At 30.7% G+C, this 23,428-nt stretch overlaps 2 protein-coding genes and 1 long non-coding RNA gene across 6 annotated transcripts; 1 reads left to right on the forward strand and 2 right to left on the reverse strand.

Annotated features, from left to right (window-relative positions):
- Positions 1-259: 259 nt before the first annotated feature.
- On the reverse strand, positions 260-6,597 carry LOC103843244 (G-type lectin S-receptor-like serine/threonine-protein kinase At1g11330). 4 transcript variants are annotated; one of them, XM_018654967.2, is made up of 8 exons: positions 2,056-6,597; positions 1,853-1,960; positions 1,714-1,773; positions 1,580-1,635; positions 1,285-1,495; positions 970-1,207; positions 747-891; positions 260-671 (listed from the first exon to the last, which is right to left on the reverse strand). In XM_018654967.2, exons 1-8 carry the CDS (start codon positions 3,350-3,352, stop codon positions 363-365), a joined length of 2,424 nt encoding a protein of 807 aa, XP_018510483.2. In that variant the 5' UTR covers positions 3,353-6,597; the 3' UTR covers positions 260-362. The 4 variants fall into 4 exon arrangements, with proteins under 4 accessions (XP_018510483.2, XP_018510482.2, XP_018510480.2 ...); XM_018654966.2 differs by having other exon boundaries at positions 1,714-1,776; XM_018654964.2 differs by having other exon boundaries at positions 1,580-1,776.
- A 450-nt stretch (positions 6,598-7,047) lies between these two features.
- On the forward strand, positions 7,048-10,648 carry MLO1 (MLO-like protein 2). Its single transcript, NM_001302005.1, is given in 14 exon segments — positions 7,048-7,277; positions 7,553-7,610; positions 7,718-7,998; positions 8,079-8,195; positions 8,294-8,354; positions 8,437-8,600; positions 9,002-9,096; positions 9,175-9,224; positions 9,311-9,351; positions 9,436-9,609; positions 9,688-9,723; positions 9,815-9,882; positions 9,972-10,032; positions 10,119-10,648. Coding segments are annotated over 14 exon segments (1,740 nt in total). The 5' UTR covers positions 7,048-7,154; the 3' UTR covers positions 10,530-10,648.
- A 514-nt stretch (positions 10,649-11,162) lies between these two features.
- Positions 11,163-14,212, reverse strand: LOC117128414. Its single transcript, XR_004451712.1, has 2 exons — positions 12,728-14,212; positions 11,163-12,619 (listed from the first exon to the last, which is right to left on the reverse strand). It is a non-coding gene; the product is annotated as an uncharacterized LOC117128414 (long non-coding RNA).
- Between the last annotated feature and the right edge of the window lie 9,216 nt (positions 14,213-23,428).

Here is a 23,428-nt window from a genome sequence, read left to right on the forward strand (position 1 = left end):
CTAAACAATCTACTACTTCTCAAGAACACGGATAGTTTTTGTTTTATCATATTCTCTCAGGGTATGTTTCTTCATCCAGGTTAGTTAATTCATCTACGAGTAGGTCAAGTTTCAGTACAAGAATTGAAGAATCTATCGAAATTATCAACACAACTTAATCTGTTTTACCTATGTTGTTATAATTTTGATAATAGTACCAAATCTGTGATTAGTAAATCAGAACTTTACTTCTCTCAAATACATCTTTTTATCTTCACTCTAACCATTAAACATACACAGAATAACAAAACTTTGCAAACATAGAAGGTTCTTAAAACATATATGTATATGTATTAATAAACGTACAGATTAGCTGTTTGGGCTTAACGTCCGGTTACAGCTGTGAGGCTCACATCGTTGATAGAGACCTTTTGACTGCTCTGGTCAGAAGATTCAGCGATTGAAAATCCTCTTCTTGCTATAAACGCAGGCTGCTTTGGCTCAGGGAGGTCTGTGTTCTCGGTAGTTAGCATCCAAATCATGGTTGACACATTTGGTCTATCGCTTGCAACTTCTTGCACACACAACAAACCAATCTGAACACACTTTGTAAACTCTTTCTCAAAACACTCATCAAAGACGGTTGGATCTGCTAGAGAATTAGCCTTGCCGTCATTCCATAGCTTCCACGCCTTTAAAAAGAGACCAAACTTAAATAAGTTTCAAAACATAAGCATAAGTTACTAAACATTGATTCGTACACTTACATAAGCTAAAAGGTTTAGATTGTTGTCGTCCTTGTGGGAGTTTTTTTTTCCACTTATGATCTCTAGAAATATAACTCCCAAGCTGAAAACATCTGATTTTTCTGAAAAGAAACCTTCCATTGCATATTCCGGTGACATATACCCGCTGCAAAAAACAAAAACAAAAATTTCATTCAAGTTGTTAAGGTAAAAGTAACAATTCTTGTTGGAAATGGATACTTACTATGTTCCAACAACCCTTGTTGTGTTAGCTTCATCTTCATTTACTTGAAAAACTCTTGCAAGTCCGAAGTCAGATATCTTTGGATTCAGATTGTCATCTAACAAAATGTTGCTGGCTTTTAGATCTCTGTGTATGATCTTTAGTCTTGAATCTCTGTGAAGGTACAAAAGACCTCTGCAAATCCCTTCCATTATGTTGAACCGAGTCTTCCAATCAAGAATCTTTTGCTTCAATGGGTCTGAGAGAAGCTAACAAAAGCATTAACTTCTTCTTCAAGTAAAAAACAGAGTTAAGAAACAGAGGAGATAAGTATACCAAATAGATAAGCATCCAAGCTTTTCTTTGGCATGTACTCATATACTAACAACCTTTCTTCACCTTCAATGCAACAACCAAGTAACTTAACCAGATTCCTATGTTGCAACTTCGAAATCACAACTACTTCGTTCATAAGTTCCTCAAGTCCTTGTCCTGATGCTCGTGAGAGCCTCTTGACAGCAATTTCTTGCCCCTCTGGTAATATTCCCTGATGAAAAGATTACCAGTCACTTATACCGAGAGATTATACGCATATCACTACTTAAAACAGCTTCTTGTTTAATGGCTCTACCTTGTAGACAGGACCAAACCCGCCTTGCCCGAGCTTGTTTCCGGGAGAGAAGCTATCTGTTGATGTAGCTAACACTTTAAACTCAAAAAGAGGAAGATCTTTGAGCTTGACTTGGTTGGAAGCAGACTCATTACCACTCGTTAGTTCTTCCATTCTTTTATACAATAGCTCCGCACTTCTATCTTTCTCTGGTGCTGCTAAGGCAATGATCAATGAAGCAAATAAATTATAATTCAAGAAACAATCATTAACAAGTAAAAAAAGAACTCTAACCTGGACGCTTCTTCAACTTCTGGCATGCTAAAACAACGCAGACCGCAGCAACAAACGCAACGCCTAGCACTGGTGCTGTGATCATAACTGCTAGCTTACTATGTGTTTCTACAAGATTTTGTGAAAAATCATAACTTAATGAAGTCAAATTGAATAGAGAAGAAGAAAACAAATGAGACTATTAGAGTTTTATTTTTACTCACTGAGTTCAGAATGTGCAACTCGAATATAAAGATCAATACCACTCCCCAAAAAAGATTGCATATCAACCAATTCACCACTCCAAAGCATGCATCCTATTCCTCGATCATAAGCATAAGCAGTGCAAGAACAGTTATCTGAACAAACCTTAGGACAAGCTTGCACATTAGCTAGAGACTGTTCCGCATTGATTGGCACTTTCATCTTCTGCAGTTTCAAAAACCCATCTCCTTTCCCTCCTCCACCATTACTTACATTGCACTGCAGTGAAGCTCTTCTCACACATCCACTAGTCCAATTCCTTGCATTCCACTCTGTGTTGTTCCTCGGCACAAACCCTTTCACGCATTTACAATTTGGATCCTCTCTAGAGTTGCAGATCCCATAAGGACCACATCTACCAAACGCATCACAATCCGTGGATGGAAACCTCACACCAATCCTCCAACCTCTAGTACTCCAATCTCTCTGGTATATAGCTCCATCAGGATCCAAGTTAAAGTGATACATGAAAGAATCATTAGCAAACGACATCGAGAACGTTCCTTGGTTATCATTAATCAAATTAAACCCGTCAAGAAACAGAAGAGAGTCCACATCAGGTAAACCGATGAAAACCTGACCGTTCCACGGTCCGCTACGCCAGATTGGAACATTGTTCTTCCATATCAGAAGCTCAGGAAACATGAGCTTAGGAAACGTGAAAGAAGCAAGACCAGCTGTGTAGTTCCCTGTGGAAGGATCTACGTAGCTTCTCCATGAAGTAAGCTTTAGATTCTCTCCGGTTTTAGTGTTGGTTCCAAGAGTCATTCTTGGTAAGAAAGAGTTGTAAGGATGCTTGAAACTCTCCCAGAGAGTCTCTCCGTTGTTTCTGTTGTCTTGTAGCCTAAGATTCCCATTATCCATTAGCTGAACCCAAGTAGCATTTGGAGATACGGTTACTGTGACGTTGGTCGACCATAGAAGGCGGTTTCGACCATCGGTAACCACGAGGTTTCCGTCGTCAGAGATGGAAATAACACCGGAAGTGTCGTTGATTGGAGTGTCTTTGTTAGCAACCCAAACCACGGTTTGAACTGGAACCTTATCGTACCAGATCCCAACATAACGTAAATGACCAGTGGAGTTCACAGGAGTGAAGAAACCGAATCTGAAAACACCACTTCTGCTGAGAAGTGTATCCGAGTCTTTGATAGGAGTCGAGAGTGTGATCCTGTCTTCGCTGAAGCAGAGCCTCAACGAGAGCAACAGTATAAAAAGAAGAATAAACGGAGGACGTATGTTTAGTAGAACCACCATAACTATTTGAAACAGAGTTTTGCTTTGTTGTTTGTTCTGCAAGAAGTAAGTTTTGCTTCATCTATAAAAAGAAGATGATGATGATGTAATGTTTGTTTCAACGAAGTAATAATGTGTTATGGTGGATTCAATGAATTAGCAATGAGAGTGGAATGAACCACCTATCTTGACTTATCTTTTGATGCAGCGTGGGAGGAAGATGTTAAAGTGGGAGAGCTACTTGCCTTAGTGCGATTTTTAATGGAGCCATTGTTTAAAACTTTTTTTGAGTCATTTGTTTACGGAAATAACCCTAACACTAGTTCCACTATCGTCAGATTTTTTTTTTCCAGACATAACTTGCGTCAAACACTAACTTTTTCTCTGAAAAATTGCAATCAATGTTAATTAGTACCCATGAATGTACCTGGAAAGACTAGCATTAAGATTAGAGAGACCAGTGAGACTGAAGCATGAGATCTACGGTTAGTTACTGTTTTTAAGATAAAACAAGAGCTGGACTTGAGCTAAACCGATCATGATTTCTTGAAACATCGAAGGACTCCAACAATGCTCAATCCTCTGGTTTTTTGTGTAAGAGACACTGACCGTGGTACTTGCTTCTCTCTTGACTTCTGAATTTCAAAGCTAATTCTCGTAAACTTGTTAAATAGAGAGTCTAACTTCAAAGCAATATAACTGACCATTAATCTCTGCCTTGTAGTAGAAGACTTTTGGCTAAAGACAGTTGGTTCCCCGAAACATCATAACTCCCTTTGTAACCAATCACGACCTCAGCCACAAGCCTGTCCGTCTCCCTAAGGCTCGTTTCGAAACCTTGAAAGCAATTCAAACAAGAAGCCGATTCGAATGAGTAAATGGAATAGTTGATGATGCCAGATTCTGGCGGGAAGGATTCTCATGGAAGCCGAAGTGGCGGGAGACTAAGTCATGGCTCGTTTTCGCAAAGTCCTTACATCGAAGCGATGGGGTTTTTGAATTTTGATATTTGGTTTTTTTTTTTTTTTTTTGAGGATTTGATTTTGAAATAGATGAATGTTTTGACCATTCGGTTCGTTAGGACGGTTTGATTAGGTTCCTCTCCAATTTTGATATTTTCTGGTTTTTTGAGGATTTGATTTTGAAATGGATGAATGTGTTGACCATTCGGTTCGTTAGGCCGGTTTGATTCGATTTTCCTCCAATTTTGATATTTTCCGGTTTTAAATGATTTCGATCGAAATGAAACAAACCCCAACAAGATTTAGTTCGGTTTGATTTTGACAGCTTTTAACGAAAATAACAGTTGGTCCAGTGGGCTTTTTGTTACAGTTGGTCTGTGGAGGAGGGAGTAATGTTTTAAATCAATTTTAATATTCAACTACTAAAAGTACATGGACTTGAATATCTTCCGACAAAAAGAAGGTAGTCAGTCTGTAAATGTTGTTAACATGAGAATTAAATTTTGATGTAAATGCAATTAAGATTAACATAAGAATTAATGTCTTACATTAATGTTGACAAAAAAATGTCTTACATTAATTATATAAAGTGTAAAGAGGAGATGACTGTCTTGAACAGGAATGGTCAAAACGTCCATTGAATAATTATAAGAACCTTTATGTTTAATCTTTTTTGTAAATAACTCCAAATTAAAATGTATTTAAATGGAAATTGATAACAAAACATTATTTCATGTCATTTCCTCGATCAAGATATATAGACATTGACTCGTCTTGGTTTATATATAAATCATATTCAAATATGATTAACAGTTTAACACGTCTTAACATTTTCAGACGATCTTGTTGATCAAACATTACGCCTCAATTTAGTCAAAAAAAAGAAAAAAAAAACATTACGCCCCAATGACCATTCAGTCTCACATTCAATAATGTGTTATTTCTTCTTTAATTTGATGTACAGTTAATTGTTTATCTTAAAAGTTAGTAAAGCTTATTGCATTCTCTATTATATACCTAACTGCCCATGACAAGTGACACAATTTTTTTTCCTAAACTAGTGACACATTTGCAATTTGATTTCGAATAGTTAACTTATTACATACTCTTTGTTATCTTCTAACAAATTAATTATAATTATTTTTCCTAAATGGCTAAATCTACAAATTAATTGTTTACGCTTATATGTATTTTTTGCCTAAATGGCTCAATCTAACAAATTAATTGTTTACGCATATATGTTTTTTGCCGACAAGTGGTTGATATATTTTTCTGTGTCAGTACATATATGCAAATTGTTGCTAATTATATAAGTTGCACTTGTGACAGTCATAAACATGAAATACGGTTTATAATATATACTTACCAAATCATTTTGATAATCAGTTATGTCATTAACGTAGCGAGATTCCGTATGGTTTAAACTCTAAACATACATCGAGTCATCGACGACGAAGAAGAAAAAATGTATATGTGTGTATAATTGATTCCTCAATATTTTTTTGTCAGCTTGATCTGATTGATACCACATTCAAATATATGTATACATGTTATGTCCACTTGCAGTCTATATTAGGCGTTTAATCTTTCTTTTTCCGGTCAGTCTCGTTGTTTAATCACATGTTACGTAAGGACCACTCTGATCTTATAAAGATATTAATGGAGATCTGAAAAGAACACTATTATATAAATCTTTTGTTACTTTGTATATATAGTTTGAGGGGGCGCCATTAGATAAAGAATATTGCGATGGCTAATGGAAAGTCAGCGAAATTCACAACATTTTCCACTTAACAAGAACAATTATATAACTATTATTTAATCATTGTTGCATGCGGCATCGGTTCATCTGTAATGTATTATCTCCCGAATATTTTGTTGGTGCGACGAAAATAATATTTTTAATACAAATTCGTTAAAATTAGTTTCATTGGATTCTATAGTAGACTAGTAGTACATCAAACGAAGCAGCCACAAGTTAAATTACGCATCAATCCGTTTACTCCCTTAAAGTCTTTCTCTTTTGATATTTTCACCGGGAAGTATCTCATTCTTTGAAATATTTTATTACTTTAGATAATATATTAAGACAACATGGTCAAAAAAATAATAATAAAGTAAAAAGCATACGGGTTTCCAGCGAGATCCAATTATGGTAATTATGGTATTGTTATCCTTAATTAATTTATGTCAAGTGCCATTTGTGATAAATATAGGATTTTTTTCGGTCAAATGGATAACTATAGTATTATACAACAAAACACAAAGTAGAACAACAAAATCAAACAACTAACAATAATTTAATTTAAACTTTCCAAACCAAACTGAAAGCCGGATATGATTAATCTAGTTGCCAAACAAGACTAGAAAAGATCTGAAGTGAAATGAAAACAAAAAAAACATGATTGAATGACCCACCCACAAGGCTACAACAAGGCCAAAGAAATCATAATGAAAAAGCACAAAAGAACACGGTAATAATTGAGAAGTCGTCACGTTACGACATGGAGGAACAATTTAGAAAGTCAACGTTGAAGGCTTCTAAAAAAGACGTCAGACTCATTCAGCCTTTAGTTTACAGTCTCCATTGCGGGAAGTCTTATCCTCATTCATTCTCCTCTCTTCCTTCCTTCCTCTCTCTTTCTTTCGCCTTCTCATAGCTCCCCTCTATATATTATGACCAGACAGCTGCGCTGTTCATAATTGCGTAGTCGTATTGATTTAAAACTGAGAACAAAAGAAGAACACGAAACTCTCTCTCTCTCTGTGTCTTGTCTCTCTCTCTCTTTCTCTGTTTCTAATATATAAAAAGACCAGATTTTTAGGAAGGAAAGAGTCATTTGAGCTTTCTCCAAGTTCTAATGGCGGATCAAGTAAAGGAGAGGACTTTAGAGGAGACCTCTACGTGGGCAGTCGCTGTGGTTTGCTTCGTCTTGCTCTTCATTTCCATTGTCCTTGAACACTCCATTCACAAAATTGGAAGTGTAAGTCCCCATAGGTTTCTCCAGATTCCTCTGTTTCTTCTGTTCTTTAGATCTCTTTTTCTTTTCTTTTTTTTTCAAAATTTTAACTTTTCTTGTTTAGATCTTCTTTATTTGTGCATCTTATGCTGTGCGTATCTCCTTTTTACCTTGTTTCGTGTTCTTCTTCTGCTTCCTACTCTGTTTCTACCTTACTAGTTACTCTGTTTTTCTTACTTCCTCTGTTTCATTCCTCTTCTTTTATGACTAAATCTGCTCTTTGTTTTCTTTAATGGCAGTGGTTCAAACAGAAGCACAAGAAGGCTCTTTATGAAGCTCTTGAAAAGGTCAAAGCAGGTAAAAAAAAAATTAACAGCACTAAACCAAAAAAAAAAACAAAACATCTTTTGCTACCTAACTTCCAAGCTTCTTATTTTTAACACTATTTTTTTTTGGTTATTAAGAGCTTATGCTGTTGGGATTCATATCACTACTCCTAACAATTGGACAAACACCAATCTCAAACATCTGCATCTCCCAAAACGTTGCATCATCAATGCACCCTTGCAGCGCCGCACAAGAAGCTGAAAAATACGGCAAGAAAGACTCCGGCAAGAAAGACTCCGGCAAGAAAGGAGGAGACGACGATGAAAAACCAAGTCACAGGCTTCTCCTTGAGTTAGCTGAGTCTTTTATCCCTAGACGAAGTTTAGCCACCAAAGGTTATGACAAATGCGCTGAGAAGGTAACTAAAAGAATCTTCCATTCTCTCCTCTTGTTGTTCATCCTCTCTAGTATCTGATAATGATTGATGGATTGTCTCAGGGGAAAGTGGCTTTTGTATCTGCCTATGGAATCCACCAGCTGCATATATTCATCTTCGTGCTCGCAGTGGTTCATGTTATCTACTGCATTGTTACTTATGCTCTTGGAAAGACCAAGGTTACTACTTTTCTTGTGCATGCTTGCAGTGACTAGAGAGAATCAAGAAGTAGTGTATGCGAAAAGATTTTGATTTATTGTTCTCTTGAGTATTGCAGATGAGGAGGTGGAAGCAGTGGGAGAATGAGACCAAGACTATAGAGTATCAGTACGCCAACGGTATGCCTTATGCGTTATTAAATGAGATTTAAAGTCCGAAAATAGGATGAAAACTTATGATGAATGCATTCATGTTATGTAGATCCTGAGAGGTTCAGGTTTGCGAGGGACACATCTTTCGGGAGAAGACATCTCAATTTCTGGAGCAAGACTAGTATTACTCTATGGACTGTGTGTTTTTTCAGACAGTTCTTTGGATCTGTCACCAAAGTTGACTACTTAGCTCTGAGGCATGGTTTCATCACGGTAAGAAACTTATATAGTGAGCTTTTTGTTTTGTTTTATCTACTGTCAGTGGCGGAGGCAAAAATTATTTTTGATGGGGGCAAAGACATCAAACTAAAATATTTAGAATGAGGGCATATAGATTAGTTCTAATAATTTACACTAAATTTTCTAATTTTGTTGGGTTCAATGGCCCCCACCTTACTCTATGTGGCTCCGCCACTGTCTACTGTTTGGTATTAACAGTTACTAAATATGAAGAGGTAAAGCATGAAAGACAGACAGAGCTCAAAGAATGTGTTCTCTATATTGACTTAATGTGTACATTGTTTGTAATATAACCTTCACTAAACCAATCCTCTAACCACCATTACAAACTCATTTATAAGAAAATGATCTAACTTAATTCTTTCTTTTTTCAGGCTCATTTTGCTCCAGGGAGTGAAAGAAGTTTTGATTTCCGCAAGTATATTCAGAGATCATTAGAAGAAGACTTCAAAACTGTTGTTGAAATCAGGTTTGGATCTACTTCATTACTTTTTGATTATCTTAGAAAAATCCAAATTTGTCTAAATCTCTGGTAACTTTTTTGCAGTCCGGTTATCTGGTTTGTAGCCGTGCTATTCCTTTTGACCAACACAAATGGTAACACTCATTGCTTACCGCCAAAAAAACCAATATCTATGCATCAATATTTGCACAAAACTGACTATGGTTTTCATTTGAAACAGGACTACGTTCTTACCTCTGGTTGCCATTCATTCCACTAGTTGTAAGTACCACAAACCATTGAACCAATTAAATTTCGTCAGTTAAGTCCTTTTTTTTTGTTTAACAGAATGAATGTAATGTGCAGGTGATTCTAATAGTTGGAACAAAGCTTCAAGTCATTATAACCAAACTGGGTCTAAGAATCCAAGAAAAAGGTGATGTGGTGAGAGGAGCCCCAGTGGTTCAGCCTGGTGATGATCTCTTTTGGTTTGGCCGTCCTCGATTCATCCTTTTCTTAATCCATTTGGTTCTCTTCACGGTACGGTTCCATATCCTTAACCACTCGGTTTATCCTAACGGTATGATAATAAACTCATGAACCCTTCACTTTTTTCAGAATGCATTTCAACTTGCCTTCTTTGCCTGGAGTACGGTAAGTGTTCCATTTCACATTTTCTTCACACAAACATTGATATTACGGAGCCATACTAATTGTTATGTCATAAAAATTTTGGTATATGCAGTATGAGTTCAATCTCAAGAACTGTTTCCATGAAAGCAATGCAGATGTGATTATTAGAATTGTAGTTGGGTAAGCTAACCATTAACTTGACTGTTTGATTCTCAGAAAATAAAGGAAAATAATAAGTCCTTTAACTGACATAGTTACAATCTTTGCAGAGTTGTTGTACAGATACTTTGCAGCTATGTGACTCTTCCACTCTATGCTCTTGTCACTCAGGTACTTGACACAACAAAAGTTTCAGTTTGGATATGATCTTAGTTTTAATTTATTTCTGACATTGTGTTTTGATGAAATGTTTGTAGATGGGTACTAAGATGAAGCCAACGGTGTTCAATGAAAGAGTAGCCACAGCGTTGAAGAAGTGGCATCACACAGCAAAGAAGCAGACAAAACATGGAAGACACTCTGAGTCAACCACACCTTACTCTAGCCGACCAACCACACCAACTCATGGCTCATCTCCAATCCATCTCCTTCACAACTTCAACCACCGAAGCGTTGAAAGTTTCCCGAACTCTCCTTCTCCTAGATACTCTAGTCATCATGACGACCACCAGTTTTGGGATCCTGAGTCTCAACGCCAAGAAGCTGGATCTTCTTCACATCATTCTCTTGCGCATGAAAGCTCGGAAAAGAAACCTGTTCTTGCATCCGTGGAACTTCCTCCTATACGGACTAGCAAAAGCTTGAAAGATTTTTCCTTTAAGAGATAGATGATTTTTTATTACATGTTTTGATTTTGTACTGTGACAATTTGTTATATTAAATGAAGTGCTTGTACATTACTATATGTATGTGACCTAAAACATCTATAAAGAAAAGATAGATGATATATTCTCTGGCCACAGCTTAAAGAGTTTTTTTTTTTTTTTTTGAAAATTCACAGCTTAGAGAGTTTCTCGAATGAAAGACTCACATTTATGATTCTGCAAGGTTCTAACGTTCTGTGAGTCTGTGACATTGGTGATAGTGACATTGTTGATAGAGGCTGAAAATAGATAAGCACAGAAAGTCCCTTTGATTGGATAATGTTTTATTCACCAAGAATTGAAAATCTTGTTCAGTCCTTTTAGTTACTCAAACATTTTTGTATTCATACGAATATATGATTGATTGACATGTAGTTAACTGGTTACCGTCCTTTATCATTGAAATATATAAGTGATCAAACGATCATGACTGGGTCCGATTCCCTAGACTCAATGGCAAATTAAATATAAGAAAATGAAGTTCCGTAGCAGTCAAGTAACATACATCATTTTGGGGTTCTGTTTATCTTTAAAACTGTGAATAACTGTCCCTTTGAGATTTTCAACGGTATTGGGATCTTTTTTTTGGTGATTGATTTGACGCATTCATGCACCAATTGACCAAGATGAGGTGAATGGCACAGAAGTTTTGACTTTTTGTGCATTAAGAATTTTTTTGTGTCATACATATAGCAAACAATCAGATGGATCACTGGATATTCACCGTAGTGTAACTGTGGCACCACAGGGTGGATTTAAGCATTTTCAAGGTCCTCTAAGCTCATGTGATCTATACGGTCTTATGGATTTTGTATCAGGTCCCATTAGTATTTAGTACTTCAACCTGCAAATGCTTAGAAGGGTTTGTGCCAAAGTCAGATGATGAGTGGAACCAGGAGCTGTTAGACATGTTTTAGTTTACTGAAGAAGGACAGTTTCTCTTAATCCGTTCTTGCACGTTCTGAGTTAGGCCTGGCTTAAAGACATCACGTATGACATTTTTGTTTTCGTTTTTACATTGTTTTTAGCTTTCTTTACTCTGTTTCTCTCTGTTTTTGTTTTTCACTATTGAAATATGGTTTACTGTCCTAGTGTTTTTGGTGATTCTTTCAGCCTCTCCGTGATTAAAATCTTGGGGCACGACTCGTGTGGATGTTGGAGATACAAACTGAAACAAAATGGTGAGACTCCAAATTTTAAATCAGAAGAGTTCACATTTTATGACTGTCTCTTTTGTTGTCCATTCATTTATTAGACGGTAATAACAGTCTCAGACTCTCACATCAATTCTAAACGGTAACCAAATAAGGATACGATAGAGGGTATTGTGATTTGGACGTTCCTGGAACGGCATAGTCTAAACAACTTATATGAATAAATGAGGTAAACAATCAGGGGCGGACGCAGGATCATTGTTAGATGGGGGCACATGACATTTGTTTCATTATGTCTACTTTTAGGGTTAAATGGCATTTCTTAAACCGGTACTAGTTATCGAAGGAAAAATAAAAATTAGATGGGGGCACTGTAAACGACAGCCTATCAACACTATCTTATGTTGAAAACCAAAATTCTCTACGAAGGGTGACTCGGTAGCTAACAATTATTTTCTAAAATCTGTTAGTGATCCGTTTTCAATTACTGGAAGACGGTACAAGGTTTTAACATAATAAAAAAATACTGGTTAATACTTAATAATAAACCTTTAATTAGATTAGTCATAAAATTTTATTTAGTTGGCTTTATTTTGAAACACTGGAAAAATCTTACTTGGATTTAACTAAAACAAAACATAACCAAAGCTTTGAAGAGATCCGCGTGGTTTGGCAGATTCGAAGATTTTTAAAATTAGAGAAATGAATTTAGTATATTGCTCCATAAATAAATGATGAAAACTTAATTAACTTCCATACAAACACAGCTCGCCGTAAGTTTAACTTCTGCACATATATCCTCGATCTCCACGCACGTGTCTATCGTAAATAACATCCCCACAGCTTAATCCACGCACACGTGTGTTATAGATAGAGATAGATACGCATACGTCATCTCTTCTGCGGAAAGCAAAAAAAGAAAGTACTTAAGACATCTACTTTTTTTTTCTGGTACTTTTCTCCTTTTCCCATAAGGAATGAACAGATGCTTCGAATGATAGCACTTACAGATATCTACTTTTTTTCTTGTACTTTTCCCCTTTTCCCATAAGGAATGAACAGATGCTTCGGATCATAGCATAGGTTTGAAGTTATTTTTACTTACAGTACTTAACTGTTTCTGTATTAAAAATAAGTACAGATACTGTTTCTGTATTAGAAATAACTCAATAAGTACTAGTATTTCTTTGACCACAAAATACAGACACTGTTTCTCTTTCTGTAACATCCGATAATATATGGGTGAATTTGCTGAATATTCATAAGAGGTAAAAAAATGAAAAATATAGCCATTCTACAGTAATTCAAAATGGATGGGACAATTTGCATAAAACATGATCAAAATCTCCCTCCAGACGCGTGCAATTGATGTTGAAATGCAGAAGATAAAATTATCATACTATACTACACACTATTTAGTATAGTCACATGAATAATTTCACTCTAACTATACTATATTTCGGTTAGAATAGTATGGCAATTGATGTTGGTTACCAATTGTTGACCTAAACCCTAAACCAAAACTCTAAACTATAAATACAAACCCTAAACACAAATTCTTATCCCAAACCATAGATCCAAACAGAGCTACCTAAACCCTAAACCCCCTAAACCTAAATTCTAAACTCTAAACTCAAACCGTAAACTCTTAACCCAAACTCTAAACCCAAATTGTAAAACCAAACCATCGCCTATATAGTATAGAATACTCGAAACAAATACATAAACTTTTCTTTTTTTGTATATACAATGTTTTAACAATTTGGGCAAGGAATCAAGTAGGGAGGGAGGGAGGGAGGGAGGGAGAAGAGAGAGAGAGAGAGAGAGAGAGAGAGAGAGGAGAGAGAGAGAGAGAGAGAGAGAGAGAGAGAGAGAGAGAAGAGAGAGAGAGAGATTAAGATGACATAACTATAAACCTTATAGTATAGTCTGATTAAGATGGCATGAGGGAGAGAGGGAGGAAGGGAGATCAGAGGGAGAGAGGGATGAGGGATGGAGGGAGGAAGGGAGAGAGGGAGAGAGGGAAGAGGGATGGAGGGATGGAGGGAAGGAGGAGGGATGGAATGAGGGAGGAGGGATGGAGGGATGGAGGGAGGAGGGAGGGAGGGAATGAGGGAGGGAGAGGAGGGAGGAGGGAGGGAGAGAGAAATTAAGATGACATACTATAAACGTATAGTATTGTCTGATTAAGATGGCATGAGGGAGAGAGAGGGAGAGAGAGAAAGAGAGAGAGAGGGAGAGAGAGAGGGAGGAGGGGGAGGGAGGGGAGAGAGGGGGAGGGAGAAGAAGGAGAGGACGACGAGCGAAGAGGGAGAGAGGAAGAGAAAAGGAAGGAGGGGGATGGAGGAGAGAAAAGAGAAAGAAATACTACACTATTACGACAAATAGAATAGTATACTATAATATCGTTTTACGCTAAAAAATAGTGATAATGATGTTTCGCCGCGACAGCAGAAATGAGAGAAGGAAGAGGAGAAATAGGAGGAAGAGGAGCAATAGTTCTACACATCTTCTGTTTCTTAATTTACATATATCGAAAAAGTATAAAAATTGAAAAAAGTGAAAGATGGTATTGAAGAATGAAAAATGGTGGAAACACATATGGTGTTGAAGAATAAAATAATTGGCAAAGGTGATTGTGGTGATATTACGAAAGAAAATGAAAGATCAGATATAAAGTAGATAAAATTATAAAGAGAGAGAGAAGAAGAAAAGAGTGGTGCGTGTGATAAAAAAAATAAAAAAGTAATTAATACACAAATACATAGAATATCATAGCCAAGGTAATGTTATAGTTATAAACTTTATTTCTATTTTTCCTATGAATATACGGTCTAATTCCCTATAATATATCTACGGAGCTGATATTTTCTGCTCTGGTCTGTGTCTTATAAAATTTGAAATATTTGGAGTTGAACAATACGTTGGAGTTAATTTGTGTGAAATGATAATTAATATAATGACTGAGAACTTCAACAAATATCTCAAAGTCAGACTATGATTTAAATTTGATATTATTTTAAAATCCAACTATGATGATGCAGATGAATATATATATATATATTTTACGATATTGTAAATTAAGTCTTTTAGCTGTTTTTGGCAGATGAAAGATTATCTTGTCAGATTTTATAATTCCCAAAGCATAAGTTAGAATGTGATATTATTTATGGATGAAGACATGCTGTATACTGATAAACACGTGGAAGGGTTCAAGCTTATCATTTTTCAGCAGCAAAATGATTGGTGAAAAAAATGATTTAATTCAACAAGAAAACAATTCTTATTGCTATTTTGTGTTCCTTCTTAGGGGTTTCGGTTGGGCCTTCTATGGGCTGTGTTTTTTTTTTGATATGTTAGGTGTTTTATGTGGGCCTTGTTGGCTTGTTGAATTGCTGTGGATTTTGTTTAGTTGTTTGGGCCTTATATAGCTTACCTTTGTCCGATGCTTTGTTTAATCTCTACTAATAAAAGGGAGCTTTTGAGGCTCCATAGGGCGTCCACATCAGCGGAAAAAAATTTTCTCCAAAGATGACACGTGGCATAAAATATAGTTTTACATTTTAATATTAATTATTTTCGTAATAAAAGGGAGCTTTTGAGGCTCCATAGGGCGTCCACATCAGCGGAAAAAAATTTTCTCGAAAGATGACACGTGGCATAAAATATATATTTTCGTAATAAAAGGGAGCTTTTGAGGCTCCATAGGGCGTCCACATCAGCGGAAAAAAATTTTCTCGAAAGATGACACGTGGCATAAAATATAGTTTTACATTTTAATATTAATTAATTTTACGAAAATTGTAAAAAAATATGTAAACATACAGCATTAAAAATGGAAAAACTACATTAAACATATGTAAGATTAGATTACTATTTTCACTTAAAAAAAGACGGTTTATCTCCATAATGTAACATAAAATTGTAAAAAAATATGTAAACATACAGCATTAAAAAATGGAAAAACTACATTAAACATATGTAAGATTACTATTTTTCACTTAAAAAAAGACGGTTTATCTCCATAATGTAACATTACCGTTTTAATAAAAAAAACAAAAAACATTATATAAATTTCGAAAATAATAAATATATGTAAAACATACAACATAAAAATGGAAATACTACATTAAACATAAATATGTTTGACCATTTGTCCAAGTTCTTCTATTAAAGCGTGCCGTTTTACATTAAAAATATAAAAATACGTAAAGATTTAAACATCTATCTTAAAATATAAAATATAGACATTAACTAAATATAAAGTATAAAAAAGAGAAATACTCAATATATAAAAAAAATAATATAAGTAAATATTTATAAATATTAAATATACGAATTATATATACAATAATAAGTAAATGCACAATTTTTTTAAAATGGAAAGATATATTAATATTAAACATCTATCTTAAAATGTAAAATATAGATATTAAGTAAATAGAAAATATAAGAAAAGAAAATACACAACTAAAAAACAATGGAAAAAGTATATTAAGATTTAAACATCTATCTTAAAATGTAAAATATAGATATTACGCAAATAGAAAGTATAAGAAAAGGAAATACACAATTTAAAAAAAATGGAAAATGTACATTAGTATTTAAACATTATCTTAAAATGTAAATCAAACTTAAAATATAAAATTATATAAAATAGAAAGTATAAGAAATAAAAAATACACAATATAGAAAAATAAACCTACTAATAAAGGGACTTTTGAGGCTCCATAGGGCGTCCACATCAGCGGAAAACATTTCTTCCGAAAGATGACATGTGGCATAAAATATAGTTTTACATTTTAATATAATTATTTTCGAAAATTGTAAAAAAATATGTAAACATACAGCATAAAAATGGAAAAACTACATTAAACATATGTAAGATTACTATTTTTCACTTAAAAAAAAGACGGCTTATCTCCATAATGTAACATTACGTTTATAAAAAAAACAAAAAACATTATATATAATTTCGAAAATAATAAATATCTGTAAAAATACAACATAAAAAATGGAAATACTACATTAAACATAAATATGTTTGACTATTTGTCCAAGTTCTTCTATTAAACATTGCCGTTTTAACATTAAAAAGAAAAATACGTAAAGATTTAAACATCTATTAAAATATAAAATATAGACATTAACTAAATATAAAGTATAAAAGAGAGAAATACTCAATATATAAAAACATAAATAATAAGTAAATATTATAAATATATAAATATACGAATTATATATACAATAATAAGTAAATGCACAATTTTTTAAAATGGAAAAAATAATATATAAATATTAACATCTATCTTAAAATGTAAAATATAGATATTAAGTAAATAGAAAATAAGAAAAAGAAATACACAACTTAAAAACAAGGAAAAGGTATATTAAGATTTAAACATCTATCTTAAAATGTAAAATATAGATATTACGCAAATAGAAAGTATAAGAAAAAAAAGGAAATACACAATTTAAAAAATGGAAAAAGTCATTAGTATTTAAACATCTATCTTAAAATGTAAATCAATCTTAAAATATAAATTATTAGTAATAGAAAGTATAAGAAATAAAAATACCACAATATAAAGAAAAATAAATAATAAGTAAATATAAAATAAATCTCGAAAGATGACACATGGCATTAAAATATAGTTTTACATTTAATATTACTTATTTTTTCGAAAATTATAAAAAAATATGTAAACATACAGCATAAAAAAATAAAAAACTACATTAAACATATGTAAGATTACATATTTTTCACTTAAAAAAAAGACGGTTTATCTCCATAATGTAACATTACCGTTTTATAAAAAAAAAAAAAACATTATATATAATTTTGAAAATAATAAATATATGTAAAACATACAACATAAAAATGGAAATACTACATTAAACATATGTAAGATTACCATTTTACATTTTTATTTTAAGAAAATAATATGTAAACATACAACATAAAAAATGAAAAAACTACATTAAACATATGTAAGATTACCATTTTTCACTAAAAAAAAAACGGCTTATCTCCATAATGTAACATTACTATTTTGTAAAAAAAAAAATTATATATATTCGAAAATAATAAATAATATGTAAACATACAACATAAAAATGGAAATACTGCATTAAACATATGTAAATTACCATTTTACATATGTAAAATTACCATTTTACATTTAAAAATACCAATTATATGTACATACAACATAAAAAATGGAAAAACTACATTAAACATATGTAAGATTACCATTGTTCACTAAAAAAACGGGTTATCTTCATAATGTAACATTACCTTTTATTAAAAAAAAAAAAAAAAACATAAATATAACTATTTGACTATTTGTCCAAGTTCTTCTATTAAACATTGCCGTTTTACATTAAAAATGGAAAATACGTAAAGATTTAAACATCTATCTTAAAATATAAATATAGACATTAACTAAAATATAAAGTATAAGAAAGAGAAATACTCAATATATAGAAAAATAAAATAATAAGTAAATATTATAATATATAAATATACGAATTATATATACAATAATAAGTAAATGCACAATTTTTAAAAAAATGGAAAGAGTACATTAAATATAAACATCTATCTTAAAATGTAAAATATAATATTAAGTAAATAGAAAGTATAAGAAAAGGAAATACACAATTTAAAAAAATGGAAAAAATACATTAGTATTTAAACATCTATCTTAAAATGTAAATCAATCTTGAAATATAAAATTATTAGTAAATAGAAAGTATAAGAAATAGAAATACACAATATAAAGAAAAATAAATAATAATAAATATATAATATAAGTGAATACCAATTTTAAAAAATGGGAAATTACATTAAGATTAAAAATATATATTAAAATTTAAAATATAGATATTATACGTAAATAGAAAGTATAACACAATGGAAATATACAATTAAAAAATGGAAAACATACATAAGATTTAAACATCTATCTTAAAATGTAAAATAGAGATATTAAGTAAATTAAAAGTACAAGAAATGGAAATACATATACATGAAAATAAATAATAAGTAAATAATGTAAATATATAATATATGAATTATATATGTAATAATAAGTAAATACACAATTTTTTAAAAGTGGAAAAAGTTCATCAAGCATTAAACATCTATCTTAAAATGTAAAATATATAATATAAGTAAATACACAATTTAAAAATGGAAAAAGTACATTAATATTTAAATATCTATTTAAAATATAAAAATTGATATTACGTAAATAAAAAATAAGAAATGGAATAAACATTTTAAAAAATGGAAAAAGTACATTAAGATTTAAGCATCTATCTTAAAATGTACTTCTATCTTAAAATGGTAGTAAATTATATAAAATGGAAATACCACATTAAACAAAAATTTTTTTATAGTTTTACATCAAGAAAGTCCCTATAAAACTCATTATTCCATCCACATCAACCTCACACTATTAAGGAAAATTTCAAAGCATCGAGCAAAAAAAAGGTTTCACTATCAACTATTGCCGTCCCAGAAAACTTTAATGACCTTGAATGAGATTTTTTTATAACAACAAACTTTTTGTTAGTGGATTCATTGTTGGGAACCCGCAACTTCCAAAACCAAACTTATTCATGGGAATTGAATTGCTTTTCATAGACTCAAAGGTATTCTTACAAATTTAAATTAATCTAATGTATAATTTTATTGTTAAATTCATACTAACTCTTTCATGATCAACCATTTCAGTTAATAACCATTCAAGCGTTTATCCCGAAACACTTCCTTCCTCGCCGAATCAGGTATTGGTTCATGTTGGTTTAGTATTGTTTTTGGTTTACTAACCGGTTTAGGATGGTCCTATTGTAAATATAATTTAAGTTGGTTTAGCATATATTATGTTAAAATAACTTAAATTAAATAATAATAATATTATGCTTAAAATATAATTTAGAGAGTTTTCAAATATAGTTTACAGAAATTATAGGTGATGAATTTAATTTATTAAATTCGTTTATTACTTAAACTAAGTTTTTTAAAAACATATTGAGTTATAAATATCAATGATGGATTGGTGAGTATAACATGAAGATCAAAAATAAATATCTGATTTTCAAGGTAAGAAATTCAGCTTTTATTCATATACTCAATATATAATATCTTAAATTATGTTTTAAAAATACACATAATTTATATATATATATTAATCTTCCAAACTTAAACTATTATATTATATATGAATAATGTTTTTAAATAAAAATAATTTCTGATTTAAAATAAAAATAAAAACAACAAATGTTTATTTTCAAATAATGGATGTAATTTACATTATACTATCATTTAACAAGTATTAGATACGTTTTGATATATCATTATTTTCTATTTCCAGAAAACAATAAATTGTTAAACATCAATATCATCTAGGTTAAGTATACGAACAACAAAAATTCAAACATCACAAAAAATATTTACATAACCATTATAATACAATAATTTAATCAAAAATACAATTAAAAAATATTAAAAAGAATAGTTATATACTTAATATTTGAAAATAAAATATATTTTTGCTAAAATTGTACTTACCTCGCCAAGGAGATCGACCATCTTTTTACGGATCAATCGAATGTTAAGCATGTGGTCGATCCAAAAATACTCTGCAGTTTAATAAAATCTCTAAAACATTTATTCCAACACTCAAAAGATAGTTTTGCTAAATATGATAACTAGATAGCCAATAAAATTACAAAAAAATATTTAAATAGTAAAAAATATGTTAATTTAACGTGTTAAAATTTAAAAATAAATTTTAATTATGACATGCATTTTAACATTTATATAAATATAAATCATAGCCTAAATATAAATAATTTAACAACTTAAATTAGAAAAAAATAAAAATCCCGGGCGTAGCCCGGGTTAATCCCTAGTCTCTACTAATAAAAGGGACCTTTTGAGGCTCCATAGAGCGTCCACATCAGCAAAAACAATTTCTCTCGAAAGATGACACGTGGCATAAAATATAGTTTTACATTTTAATATTACAAATTTTTGAAAATTATAAATAATATGTAAACATACAACACAAAAAAATAGAAAAACTACATTAAACATATGTAAGATTACCATTTTTCACTTAAAAAAAAAGACGGCTTATCTCCATAATGTAACATTACCGTTTTATACAAAAAAAAACAAAAAACATTATATATAATTTCAAAAATAATAAATATATGTAAACATACAACATAAAAAATAGAAATACTACATTAAACATATGTAAGATTACCATTTTACATTTTTATTTAAAAATAATAATATGTAAACATACAACACTCTACTAATAAAATGGACCTTTTGAGGCTCCATAGAGCGTCCACATCAGCAAAAAAAACTTCTCTCGAAAGATGACACGTGGCATAAAATATAGTTTTACATTTAATATTACAAATTTTTGAAAATTATAAATAATATGTAAACATACAACACAAAAAATAGAAAAACGACATTAAACATATGTCTCTACTAATAAAAGGGACCTTTTGAGGCTCCATAGAGCGTCCACATCAGCAAAAACAATTTCTCTCGAAAGATGACACGTGGCATAAAATATAGTTTTACATTTTAATATTACAAATTTTTGAAAATTATAAATAATATGTAAACATACAACACAAAAAATAGAAAACTACATTAAACATATGTAAGATTACCATTTTTCACTTAAAAAAAAAGACGGCTTATCTCCATAATGTAACATTACCGTTTTATACAAAAAAAAACAAAAAACATTATATATAATTTCAAAAATAATAAATATATGTAAACATACAACATAAAAAATAGAAATACTACATTAAACATATGTAAGATTACCATTTTACATTTTTATTTAAAAATAATAATATGTAAACATACAACACTCTACTAATAAAATGGACCTTTTGAGGCTCCATAGAGCGTCCACATCAGCAAAAAAAACTTCTCTCGAAAGATGACACGTGGCATAAAATATAGTTTTACATTTTAATATTACAAATTTTTGAAAATTATAAATAATATGTAAACATACAACACAAAAAATAGAAAAACGACATTAAACATATGTAAGATTACCATTTTTCACTTAAAAAAAAAGACGGCTTATCTCCATAATGTAACATTACCGTTTTATACAAAAAAAACAAAAAACATTATATATAATTTCAAAAATAATAAATATATGTAAACATACAACATAAAAAATAGAAATACTACATTAAACATATGTAAGATTACCATTTTACATTTTTATTTAAAAATAATAATATGTAAACATACAACACTCTACTAATAAAAGGAACCTTTTGAGGCTCCATAGAGCGTCTACATCAGCAAAAAAAACTTCTCTCGAAAGATGACACGTGGCATAAAATATAGTTTTACATTTTAATATTACAAATTTTTGAAAATTATAAATAATATGTAAACATACAACACAAAAAATAGAAAAAATACATTAAACATATGTAAGATTACCATTTTTCACTTAAAGAAAAAGACGGCTTATCTCCATAATGTAACATTACCGTTTTATACAAAAAAAAACAAAAAACATTATATATAATTTCAAAAATAATAAATATATGTAAACATACAACATAAAAAATAGAAATACTACATTAAACATATGTAAGATTACCATTTTACATTTTTATTTAAAAATAATAATATGTAAACATACAATATAAAAAATGGAAAAACTACATTGATTAAACATATGTAAGATTACCATTTTTCACTAAAAAAAGACGGCTTATCTCCATAATGTAATATTACTATTTTGTAAAAAAAACATTATATATAATTTCGAAAATAATAAATAATATGTAAACATACAACATAAAAAATGGAAATACTACATTAAACATATGTAAGATTACCATTTTACATTTAAAAATAACAATAATATGTAAACACACAACATAAAAAAATAGAAAAACTACATTAAACATATGTAAGATTACAATTTTCACTAAAAAAACGGCTTATCTCCATAATGTAACATTACCATTATATAAAAAAGAAAAAAAACATAAATATAACTATTTGACTATTTGTCCAAGTTTTTCTATTAAACATTGCCGCTTTACACTAAAAATGGAAAAATACATTAAGATTTAAACATCTATCTTAAAATATAAAATATATAAATTAACTAAATATAAAGTATAAGAAAGAGAAATACTCAATATATAGAAAAATAAATAATAAGTAAATATTATAAATATACAAATTATATATACAATAATAAGTAAATGCACAATTTATAAAAAATGGAAAGAGTATATTAAATATTAAACATCTATCTTAAAATGTAAAATATAGATATTAAGTAAATAGAAAGTATAAGAAAAAGAAATACACAACTTAAAAACAATGGAAAAAGTATATTAAGATTTAAGCATCCATCTTAAAATGTAAAATATAGATATTAAGCAAATAGAAAGTATAAGAAAAGGAAATACACAATTTAAAAAATGGACAAAGTACATTAGTATTTAAACATCTATCTTAAAATGTAAATCTATCTTAAAATATAAAATTATTAGTAAATAGAAAGTATAAGAAATAGAAATACACAATATAAAAAAATAAGTAAATATATAATATAAGTAAATACCCAATTTAAAAAATGGAAAATTACATTAAGTTTTAAAAATATATCTTAAAATTTA

The sequence above is a fragment of the Brassica rapa genome, chromosome A09, assembly GCF_000309985.2.
Source record: "Brassica rapa cultivar Chiifu-401-42 chromosome A09, CAAS_Brap_v3.01, whole genome shotgun sequence".
NCBI lineage: Eukaryota > Viridiplantae > Streptophyta > Magnoliopsida > Brassicales > Brassicaceae > Brassica > Brassica rapa.